General features: G+C 36.8%; 1 protein-coding gene across 2 annotated transcripts in view; it reads right to left on the bottom strand.

Moving 5' to 3' along the window:
• RIGI (RNA sensor RIG-I) overlaps positions 1–12,542 on the bottom strand; it is a 57,593-nt gene that overhangs the window by 25,323 nt on the left and 19,728 nt on the right. For both annotated transcript variants that reach the window (XM_063455254.1, XM_063455253.1), the window contains exons 4-11: positions 10,564–10,745; positions 10,049–10,199; positions 9,120–9,233; positions 7,837–7,896; positions 7,597–7,701; positions 6,154–6,307; positions 2,148–2,406; positions 942–1,104 (exon numbers count right to left, since the gene is read on the bottom strand). In XM_063455254.1, coding sequence (XP_063311324.1) covers positions 942–1,104; positions 2,148–2,406; positions 6,154–6,307; positions 7,597–7,701; positions 7,837–7,896; positions 9,120–9,233; positions 10,049–10,199; positions 10,564–10,745 — 1,188 coding nt within the window. The remainder of the gene's footprint in view (positions 1–941; positions 1,105–2,147; positions 2,407–6,153; positions 6,308–7,596; positions 7,702–7,836; positions 7,897–9,119; positions 9,234–10,048; positions 10,200–10,563; positions 10,746–12,542) is intronic.

Consider the following 12,542-nt stretch of genomic DNA (forward strand, 5'->3'; position numbering starts at 1 on the left):
CATGTATTGATGTTTGGAAGTGGCATTGGTCTCTAAAACGTCTACTGTTTATAACATAGATAGAAAACGTCTATAAAGCACTTTAATTGATGGAAAATAAACATGGGAAATAGCAGATTTTTTTTACAGTAAAAATACCCACATATATAGCTATTTACGAACACATAAAAGCAAAATGTGTTTACTACACGGAACATATATTTCATAATAATAATAATAATAATGATAATAATAATTGTATTCTTTAAAGGGACACTATAGTCACCTGAACAACTTTAGCTTAATGAAGCAGTTTTGGTGTATAGAACCTGCCCCTGCAGCCTCACTGCTCAATCATCTGCCATTTAGGCGTTAAATCCCTTTGTTTATGAACCCTAGTCACACCTCCCTGCATGTGACTTGCACAGCCTTCCATAAACACTTCCTGTAAAGAGAGCCCTTTTTAGGCTTTCTTTATTGCAAGTTCTGTTTAATTAAGCTTTTCTTATCCCCTGCTATGTTAATAGCTTGCTAGACCCTGCAAGAGCCTCTTGTATGTTATTAAAGTTCAATTTAGAGATTGAGATACAATTATTTAAGGTAAATTACATCTGTTTGAAAGTGAAACCAGTTTTTTTTTTCATGCAGGCTCTGTCAATCATAGCCAGGGGAGGTGTGGCTAGGGCTGCATAAACAGAAACAAAGTGATTTAACTCCTAAATGACAGTGAATTGAGCAGTGAAATTGCAGGGGAATGATCTATACACTAAAACTGCTTTATTTAGCTAAAGTAATTTAGGTGACTATAGTGTTCATTTAAGAAATGAGGACAAAGGTATGCAATTCAGTTCTAGGCCTTGATGGGCTATATCGATACTTTACTAAACTCAAAACAGATGAAGTGTCTCAATTTTTAATCACAAGAAAAAAATGTGAAACAATAATAGGATTATAATATTTACGTTTCTCAGGTTTGTATACAATTTTTTCCAATTCTTCCACATTCTTCTTGACTGTAGATATGACTTCAATGTCAAGGCTGGCGCACAGTTTACGGACGTACTGTGTAGCTTCATCCTCATTTTTGGCTTTTCCAGTTCCCACTGAGGCCGTTAATCCAATGATCTGTGTATAAAACATATATAATGGTACGCAACAAATAGAAAAGGAAATCCCCTGGCTGAATTAAGCTAGTTCTGTTTGGGAATGCCTTTCAGTAGACAAATTAGAATTTTATACTGCATAGCACTAGAGAGTTAGAAATAACTGCTTTCAATACAACTTGGATACTACTATGAACTTTGTAAAACACCTTCTAACTTACCATGGGTTAGGTTACTACATAGCTAGCGCTTTAAATATTGCTGCACTAAGTGAATAGGTTTTTACTGAAATATCAGTTGTTATTATCCAAGTTCATGGATGTAGGAACTAGGTATGCATATGTTTCAATATCGAGATCCATGAGGCAGAGCTAAATTATGGAATGTCAGATCTACCCATATTCTTGCCAGGGCTGATAGTTATGTTGCCAGTCAGCTCTACAATAAAACTCTCACATGTATTATGTTCTAAATAGCCACTATAGAAGTGCTTTTTGTCAGAAGTTTCCACATTTAAATGGACACTGACAGCACCATAACAACTGTGAATGATTACAACGTTTATGGGCCAGGGAGCACTCAGCACTCTTTCTCAGATCTGAGAGTGGCTTATAACTTGTATGATGATGTAAAAACAGCTTAATATTTATAAAAAAAACAAAAAAAAAAAAACTGTAAGCTAGTTTAACATAACTGTCAATCAGACAGAGATAACTCTTCTGAGGTGCTTGTATAACTTTTTTCTATTCTGTACTTGCTTAATAAAGGAATAGTGCAAGCACCATAACCACTTCAGTCCGCTGTATTAGTTATAGTACCAGGAGTGTCCTGGTGCCCTCCGAGAATAAAAAGCCAAATTGTTTAAGAATAGTTTAACGGCTTACAGCAGTCTGTAGTGGCCATTTTCCTTTTCAGCGTTCCTTTTAATCTACAAAGATTTTAAAAGAGAAATGACTAAATCACCAGTAATTTCAGAATATATTGACTTGGCTGTTGTGACTTTCACAAAACTACCCACTAACAAAGCATGAATTTACAAATTAAGAAGTGTGTTTGATTTGTTACCTGTGGACACTTCTCTCCTGTGGAGCCAAGCTTCATATCCAAGTAGTGAAACATAAGCACGTTGTAAGGGTGAGAACCTATTGTGTTGTGACATTCATCAAAAATCATCAATGTAAATATGGAGAGGGAAGGCACGGATCCTTCCTTAAGACAGTTGACAAGAATCTGAGGGGTCAGAATAATGATGTCACTGCTTTCCAAAACCATTCCAATCAGCACATTCTCTGGTGATTCACCACAAAACCCCACTACAGAGTAGCTAAAAAGAAAAAAATAGATATCATTTTTTGGGCAACTCGTGATATTTTTGCAGCTAATTAGTTAAATATAGATATGTGTATTTAATTTATTCTCACAAGAAAACCTTCAGGTTTATTCACTAACAAAAGAATTATCAAGAATTCGAAGCAGATTTTACATTTGAGCCCAAAATATTCGAACTGGAACATTTCTCCAAATCATTTATGCTTCCAGTTTGGCTATTTTGTCCTTTCCAAGAACACTGTACGTATATGCTATTTCATATATATTATATACATATTAACCTGCTATATATCAATAACATTACTGACAGTTATTAATGTATTGCAACTTTTTATTTTAAACTAAGTGTTGACCTTTATTCTTTAAGTGTCCACTCAGCATTACACCCCATCAACTTTAACACACTAACATTTTACTTTTGGTGAAGTAGCTTCCATAGAGAAGCATTGTGTACAGTCCGCTCATGCTGTTTACTCACCAAAATGCCCTTATCAAATTATACTCATGGGGAATCATAGCATTCAATGAATCTCTAGGAGAAATCGTGAATCGGCCATGCACGGAGCATGTACGTTCATTAACAGTGAGCTGTAGCAGAGATCAGCTAACCGAATGTGTAAAGTCATCCATGAAAGGGCTTGTTGGTCGTGCCCAGGAGCATAACACCGTAGACGTCAGTGTGCTATGTAAACGTCAGATTGAGTATGAGAGCAGGGAAGTTACATACCTGGCTCTCAGTATTTGAGGATTTGGGGGCGTGGCTTAAAGCTGTGCTTCCGAGCTTTCACACAGATAAACAGATTTAACCCCTTAAGGACACATGACATGTGTGACAGGTCATGATTCCCTTTTATACCATAAGATTGGTCCTTAAGGGGTTAAACAGTAAGAGAAGAGGAACATATTTAAGGTACTTTAACAATTTAAATAAGACTAGGTTGTTAAAGTGCCTACAGTGTTAATTTAAATGTTAAATGTTATTGCAGACACGAGACTCTAATTATGCTTTATCTCTCTTTATTACTCCAATAGCAACAAATAACTAGAAGTATGCTACAACAGGTAACCAATCAACATGCAGCCCATGCTATAAAAGACCCAATCAAATAATCAAAACCCTCTTTCTTTGCTGCTCCACTGACGAGATAAGTAGCACGTTCCTGTTTTGTGCATGTTAGCGATTGGTTCAGTTTTTACACACCCAACTGTCAGATTTATTCTGATTCATTGCAAAATGACTTAGAAGAAGATTGTCGAAAACGTTACTTCAGTACCTTCTGTTCCCTCTGCACGAATGAATGTGAAAATAAAAGCACAAAACAGCACAAAAGGAGCACCAAAGAAACACAGTGGATTTTTTATTTGTGCTAATTGTAGGGGGGCCAGTTTCACTCAGGCGTTCCCACAGTAAATTTACACACTACTCGTTCTTATCAAGGTGTAAAAAAATATTATATAAAGACGACATACAATGCTAGACTCATTTATAAAATGCGGCTAATAATCAACCCGTTTCATATCACATAATACTTTAACAACTCAAATGAATGTGAGTTCATCCCCGAGGAACATATAAGGACATTTTTTGTATTCTTCTATGAATGAAACAGTCACAACTGTCTTCTATGGAAGAGTCACTGTCCAAATCTGTGGCATTTGCTTTGTCGAAAGTTAATCCAATAAAATCGCATGTGCAAGGTCCACTAACTCCCTCAGACAACTTTTGGTCTGCAGAGTAATCAGAAGGACATCTAACCAGAGGTTTTATTCATTCTGGGGAGGCCGAGCAAGTTATAGTTAAGCACCAAGAACATATTGATTTAAAGTGTTCATCAAGCAAAAGTGATACGTGTGCAACGTTATTACACAACTGACACTCTGCCCGTGAGTAGATTATATAGGATCGGAAGGTCTCTAGGAGGAGCAAACTCCTACTGCATAACCTTTGGCGACTCTTCCTGTAAGAGACGCCTATTACTGCCTCTACAGATGAGGTTAGTTATTTTTCTGAATCTGAGACCAATATTGAAGTGAATTCTAATATAACAGAAAATACATTATTAGACGTAAAAGGTAATCCTTTATTTGATCCGGATAATATCTTACATACCAGGTCTGCTGAACAGACACTTATGCCATCTGTGTCTAACTATATTAAGAATTGGTTGAGGAAACCCTTATATAAATTGGCTAGGAACAAATTTAGGGCAAAATACCCATGACTATGTATCCCTAAAAAAAGTGTTTTACACCATCATTGGATTCTAAACTTGTCAAATTTCTTATTAAATCTGGCAAGGACCCTAGTAAAGGGTTAGACCATTCATTTAAATTATGCCAGGACAAGTTACTAGATAACAAGGTTCTCTGACAAAGTTATTTGATCTCTTTGGCAATGCTAAGCAAACTGGTATGCAAAAATGGCCACACTCAACTAAATGAATACCACACTCAAATTAAAAAAAGATATAGTAAAGAGAATGTTTTTCATATTTATTCACATAACATTGTCACTGTTGGTCAAGTCTGCAAGTAAATATATATAAACAAACATATATAACTATGTTCCCTGCGGGTGATAGTGCATAACCTATGATAAAATACAGAGTGCCAAATACCAAGTGCATAAATAATTCATATAAAGTGCTGCAAAATATTAAATAAAATATACAGCCTGTCAACATTCCTGTAAAACTAGAATATAGTCAACCAAATTGTATAAATAAAACAGATTCAAGTAATCAGAAATCCTATTGATCCAGATACAATTCCTACAGGATAATACCCAAAATGGAATTAATCATGTTGATCTAGATACAATTCCTACAGGATAATACCCCAAGATGGTATTGATCCTATTGATCCAGATACAATTCCTACAGGATAATACCCCAAGATGAGGTATTATCCTGTAGGAATTGGATCTGGATCATTACGACTTCCGATTACTTGAAGCGGTTTTCTTTATACAACTTGGCTCCAGTTTCACGTTATTTCTGCAGACTGTATTTGACCAGCCTTCAAGATGTCACAGCTCGAAAGAGGACCTGAATTATCTGATTGGGTCTTTTATATCAGGGGCCATTTTGATTGTTTACCTGTTATATCATGTTTGATTAGTTACCTGTTATATCATGTTTGATTGGTTACCTGTTATATCATGTTTGATTGGTTACCTGTTATATCATGTTTGATTGGTTACCTGTTAGATCACCTTGTTTTTTTTCTTTCATCTATATAAACCTGTAGTTACCCTGTTATTTTTAGTTGGAGTAGTAAAGAGAGATAAATGATTATATTCGCCTCCTGTAAATAAAATATCTATTTTCCTACATAAAGACTAGGGAAAAATATGAATTTAGTTTGAATACACTTAAATCCAGACAAGTTTCACTGTTGTTAATAAACTTTTTCTGATTTTAAAATGTAATTTTTATAATTTAATACTGTTATTTTTCTTTTTTTTTTTCCAGTGTTGTCTAACCCAAACTTAGCCTAAATACCTTACTTGGGATGGTTTGGGGTTTAAAATACCTAAAGTAAAACAGGATGTTTGTACTATTTTTCTTTTCATGAAACTGTCAGAAAATATATACAAAGACAGGGTGTTTCACTAAACTAGGAATCGAGAAAGGAGTATCAAATCTAAGGACAAAGTAGCAAAACTGAAAATTATACAATTGCGCTATATTCTTGGAGCATTTACAAAAAACATTTACAGTACACAGACTTGGATACATACTCGCTGCCTTCAAAGTACTTGCAGAAGATATCTTTTTGCTGTTCGTAAACTGGTACTTTAGTTGCCAAGAAAACAACTTTTCCTTTTTGTCCCGCTGGCATGGACTTTAGATGACGATCACATATTGAAAGTGCCACGATTGTTTTCCCTGATCCTGTATCAATGCAAATGGTCAACAGAAATCTCTTAGACTTTTTATATGGTTAACTTCTTTGTGATGATCACTTATTGATACAATAAAAACCCACTGGATTGACTACGGAGAATAGATATGAACCAAATAATGGACAGAATTTCAGTGTTGGAGATAAAGATTAGAGTAGGAAATACTCTGAAAGAAGTATAAACCATATATTGCCCGAGTTACTCAAGAAATGTTATTCCTCAAATGATGGTCTGTTTTCCGAAAAAATTTTTACCTTATCAAATGTTCAAGTTCCTTTAACTACATTTAAAAAAACAGTCAGCCACAATGTGAACCAATAAGCAAACCACAAAACCTTTATGTACTTAGATAGTGATTTTCTTTTTTATTTTTTACTCTTAATTATTTAGTTTTTTTTTACTGCATACTCCTATTTCCATGATAATCTGCAGTTTGCAAATGTACATTTCAAGTAGGCAGGTTACAGGAGATACTGCCAGCATTCTCAAGGTCAAAAAGTCACAATTAAGTTTTTTATTTAAAATGAAATGTCCATGTAACTGCCACAATTTTCAAGTTTTTTTAATGTGAGTTTTCAGTTCAGTAAACTAACCTCTCTTCTTAATATTGAGAGACTCCAATATGAATGCACCATAAAACGCTATGCAAATTCTCACTAGAGTGGTATTGCTCATACAGAGCACACTGGAGCTGGTTATTTAGTTAATTCAAATCGGCATTGTCTTTTACTTTCATGGTTTATGATGGGTTATAACCATTATTTAAATATCAGTACCAAGGCTGGATTTGCATAGCAAGCACTGCAGATTAAAAATATAATAACTGCCCTTGTGCTGTATAGTCAGCAAGTGTTTAATGCACAAAAGCATCTGGCAGACATGTGTTGTAGTAATTTCCCTCCCTATAGCATTATTTTCAAAAAGGCATCATCAAGTTTTATAGTATATCAAGCCGTGAGCTCTACCAAAGGCTGGTGTTGGCTATATGACTTTAGATACGTGGTGATTTCCTTTATAACAAGTGGCTCAAAATGACATCTGCGTAAACTCTGGCCATCCCTGGACCTTGGCATACCTGGACTAATGAGTAAAAAGTTAAGTTTATTAATGGGCATTTTACTTCTGTCTGTCAAATTAAGTTGTGTTATTAAACCCTTTGATCAGTATATCCAGGGTGTCTGTATGCATAAATTGTAAAAATAATAATAATAAGGTACTAGATATTTAGATAAACTGTGGTTCACACGCGCAATAAAATGTTCTTTCCAATAGTCTAACCTGTTGGGGCACATATAATTGTATTTTTCCCTTGGTGCGCAGGCTGTGCCAGCTCTTCTTGATAATTTCTCAATTTCAGCTCAGAAGTAGATTGATGAAAGTAACCTAGCACAGAAAAGTAAAATGTTTGTCAGCATATGCAATATAAAATTAAGTGTTTACTACTAGATAAGTTCCAGAAGAAAGAAAATACCTGAGCATATAACATTACAAATTCTGAAATTTTCAAGAAGTACTCACCGGTCAGTTGTGGAACATTCGCTACACTGCTGTCATGATTCAGACGCAGCTCAGGGGCAGCTAAAATGAAAAGAAGCCAGTATGTTTTGGTATTGGTAGACAGATTTCTTTTTGTACTATAAATACTAGCATGAGTTCCGTCTGCTGGTGATTTGTAACCCCCATTACTGCTGACATATTCATAGTGCTCAAAACAAAACTCATGTAACAGGGGGAACAAGTCATTACCTATTCCTTAGATGTTTAGTCAGCATTCTATTTAAAGGCAGACCCAGATGCAAGCATTTTAATTTATGAAACATGTGAAAGAAGCCTGCATCTATTACATTTTGTATTGCATTCTTTTATTCATGACTGAACTTACTCAATGTAGTGTCTACTGTACAGCACTACACATACAGCTAGGAGAGAGCTGAATGTATCCCATAAACCTTTGTGTCATCCACATCTCGCAGCCATTCTATTGGAGACTATAGATATTGGTGAGGTGGGTAAGACTTGCTCATTAAAGGAACACTATAGTCACCTAAATTACTTTAGCTAAATAAAGCAGTTTTAGTGTATAGATCATTCCCCTGCAATTTCACTGCTCAAGTCATTTAGGAGTTAAATCACTTTGTTTCTGTTTATGCAGCCCTAGCCACACCTCCCCTGGCTATGATTGACAGAGCCTGCATGAAAAAAAAACTGGTTTCACTTTCAAACAGATGTAATTTACCTTAAATAATTGTATCTCAATCTCTAAATTGAACTTTAATCACATGCAGGAGGCTCTTGCAGGTTCTAGCAAGCTATTAACATAGCAGGGGATAAGAAAATCTTAATTAAACAGAACTTGCAATATAGAAAGCCTAAATAGGGCTTTCTTTACAGGAAGTGTTTATGGAAGGCTGTGCAAGTCACATGCAGGGAGGTGTGACTAGGGTTCATAAACAAAGGGATTTAACTCCTAAATGGCAGAGGATTGAGCAGTGAGGCTGCAGGGGCATGTTACATACACCAAAACTGCTTCATTAAGCTAAAGTTGTTCAGGTGACTATAGTGTCCCTTTAAATTTATAATCTCATTGTCTCCTCTGCAAACTTTTCTGGCAAAAAGGTCAGGCTGGGTGTGAGTGACAGATCTAAACTAAATGTGACTAAAAGTAACACACAATGACAGGAGAGACAAGAGGTGGAAGAGTAAAAGGGGAAGGGACGGGTAAAATGGCATAGAAAGTGATAAGAGGCATGAGGATCTCAAGGTTTCATGAAGACAACCAAACAAAAACTGATCGGACTCACCTGACAGACAGTGATTTTGTGAGTCAGCCTCTTCTGAATATTGGAACATAGTAAAGGTACTTTGTTCTCCCTCTTCTTCACAAGATGATTCTGTTTCCTTTTTGCATTCCGAATCTATAAACAACAAAAAATAATAAAAAATATTCATAAAAAGGGAAAAAAACAATGAATTCTTTTAGTATGCAGTCTATGTACATACTGAACAAAAGAGAAATATATATTTAGTGTTCAGGTTAGTGCTAGAGCTACGATTAGTATTGTTTTAACTTTAGTATAGCACCTGGATTTACATGGTGGGAGTAACACTCAGAGGTATGAGCCTCCATTTGTGGCAGTATTTGTACTTATTTCAGCCCTCAGCTGATGATGATTTGCCAGGTTTCTCTCCTGACATACCAGTTTTGTGATGCAGACTGGAATAATCAAAGGCATTGCAACCCACAAGGGCCCCAGACCGGTGAGGAGATTTAAGGGAAGGTTTGTTTGCCAACAGACCTGTGCACCAAAACCCACATTACAACAATTACACATAGTCAGTACATGATAAAAGTAAGTCTGTTGCTTTTGCACCTTAAAAGGTATTTTTGAATGTATGCAATTTTTTTCAGCAGCTCAACAGATTTTTAAATCTTTATATCACCTTTTCTGACAGAATAATGTACTGTTTCAATTCTATTTTTTTTACACCAATCTAACTTTGGTTGCCTTTTCTGAAAAGGATACATCTACAAAAAAAATGGAAAAGTTTAGGAAGAAAAGGGCCAACACTTTTTATACTATTTTTTAGTAAAATGTAATAAATATAAACAGTAAAAGACTAGCAACCAAAAAAATAAAAGACACTTTTCAGAACACTTTGAGAAATCTTCTCCATTATCTGCACTGGAATAACCCTACAGTTTCTATCATATTACTGTAATATTAATTACCTTTATTTTCAGACCACACCTCAAGAACCGGTGTGAAATTCTTTTCTTCTAAGGCTATGGTAAAGATCTTTGGCCATTGCTTTTTATCTGATCGAAGCAGACAATCGATAAGTTTTTCAGCTCCTGCACAATCTCCCTTTTGCACAGTTTCCTAAAAACACAAAAAACATATTCATAGAGTATCCACATTAGGTAAGCTGAGTTACCAACACAATTACTAACAAATACATAAATATACTGTCACATAAACCAGCAAACACAACCCCTGGTGACACCTGTCATGCACCTGTCATGCAGATACCTTGCTGCTCACTTTGAATGGTATCATACAAAACAACTGCGGTTATGTGGTTATGTATCATTCATAACACTTGCACCGTGCAGTGACAAGACAAAAAAGCCAAAACATTAAGTGTTTACAAACAACAGAAAATGAAGCTTAATCTTTGCTTCTTGTTTAAAAAAAAAAAAAATGTTTATGGTTATCTGCTTCTTTTAGTGACCCTCACATTTACCTGTTTAATTGCCTCAAGCTCCCCATGCAGAAAGCATTGAGTGAAATATGGCACTAGTTCATCTGGTTTGATATTACTTTTAACAGTACTATAAATAATGCTTAGATGTCGTCTGTCTCCTTCTAAACACTCAATGTCTCTAAAATCTCTCTTTTCTAGTGCATCACACAGGCCAGTGTATCCTGTAAATATACCAAAAAGAAAGAAACACAAAGACACTGATTAAAAACATGTCAATAAAACAACAATTAGTGAAATCTGTACTTCTGTTCATGCAAGTATAACTTTGTACAAAACATATTATTCACTAAAATAATAATTACGGAGAACTGAGAATTGAATCTTTAATCAGGACCAGATTCACATCACGAGAACCTGGAGACACAGAATTATCATGTAGTAGGGGAGTTAGGGTCTGTAGTGGGGGGTGGGGGCTGAAATTTGGATGATATGGGCTGTAGTGGGGGGATAGGAGATACATTAGGGGGGTAGTGACTGTAGTGTGGGATTGCTGCTGTGGTGGGGGCTAGAAGCTGCAGTGCAGTTAAGGGACTGAATTAAGGGGTGCAGGCCGTAGTAGGGTAGGGGCTGCAGTGGCTGGATAGGAGCTACTGTTTGATTATAAGGGCTGTAGTAAGGGGGTTAGGGGCTCTAGTAGGGAGTTAGGAGCTGTGGTACGGATTTAGAAGCAATAGAAGGGAGATAGTTACAAAAGGAGCTACTAAAGAGCTTGTCCATGCTCTAGTAATCTCTTGCATGGATTATTGCAACTCTCTCGTAATAGGTCTTCCCACAAGTCGTATTGCCCCGCTACAGTCTGTAATGAATGCTGCATCTAGACTGATTTTCCTCTCCTGTCGCTCCTCTCACACCTCTTTCTCTGTCAGTCCTTACATTGGCTTCCTGTATTCCAGTGGTTCCCAAATCAGTCCTCAAGGAACCCCTACCAGTCCAGGATTTAGGGAATGATCTGTTGTGTCCAAGGTGTTTTTTTCTTTTTTTCTAAAAACACCTTAGATACAACTGGGTAATCCCTAAATCCTGGACTGGTAGGGGTTCCATGTGTACTGGGTTTGGAACCACTGCGTGTATCCTATAGAAGTCAATTCAAGGTACTAATCCACACCTATAAAGAACTGACCAATTCTAGCCCCTCCTATCTTTCTTCACTGATCCGCAGGTATGCCCCTTCTCGGTCTCTCCGCTCTGCCCATAACCTTCTCCTGTCTGCTACTCGCACCCGTATAGCCAACTTACGCTTGCAGGACTTCTCTGCTACCTCCTGTCCTGTTGGGTTTTACGCCCCACCTCCTATAGACTTTAAGCTAGTTTGAGCAGGGCCCTCTTCAACCTATTGTTCCTGTATTTTTTTGTAATTGTCTCATTTATTGTTAAATCCCCCCCTTTGATAATATTGTAAAGCGCTAAGGAATATGCTGGTGCTATATAAATACCAGTAATAATAATAATAATAATAGTGACTGTAGTGGGGGATAAGGGCTATAGTGGTGGATATGATGGGATGAAAATGGGGGATAAGAGCTACATTTGGAGGATTGGGACTGTAGTGGGGAAGAGGGGCTGCAGTGGGAGTTAGGGGCTGCAGTGCGGATGAGAAACTATAGTAGGGGTATTTTAAGCTGTAGTGGGGGAATAGGGGCTGCTGTTTGGCTAAAAAGGCTGAAGTAGGGGGTGGGCTGTAGTAGGGGGGTTAGGGTCTGTAGTAGGGTTGCAATTGGGAGTATAGGGTCTGAAGAAAAAAACATTAGTTTATTTTATATAGTTGGGCTAGGGAGGGGGGAATCTAATTCCCTGGTGTTTCAGTGGGAGATGTCCTGCTTTGTCTGCAACTCTTTGCAGCTGCTGTGAAAAGTGTCAGAGCATTGCCATGGTAAATGTTGCACAGATGGGAGAAGACTCTGACAGCCTTTCCTGGCTTCTGGAGGGAGGAGCACTAGCCCTGGTGCATTCACCACTGG

The sequence above is a fragment of the Pelobates fuscus genome, chromosome 5, assembly GCF_036172605.1.
Source record: "Pelobates fuscus isolate aPelFus1 chromosome 5, aPelFus1.pri, whole genome shotgun sequence".
NCBI lineage: Eukaryota > Metazoa > Chordata > Amphibia > Anura > Pelobatidae > Pelobates > Pelobates fuscus.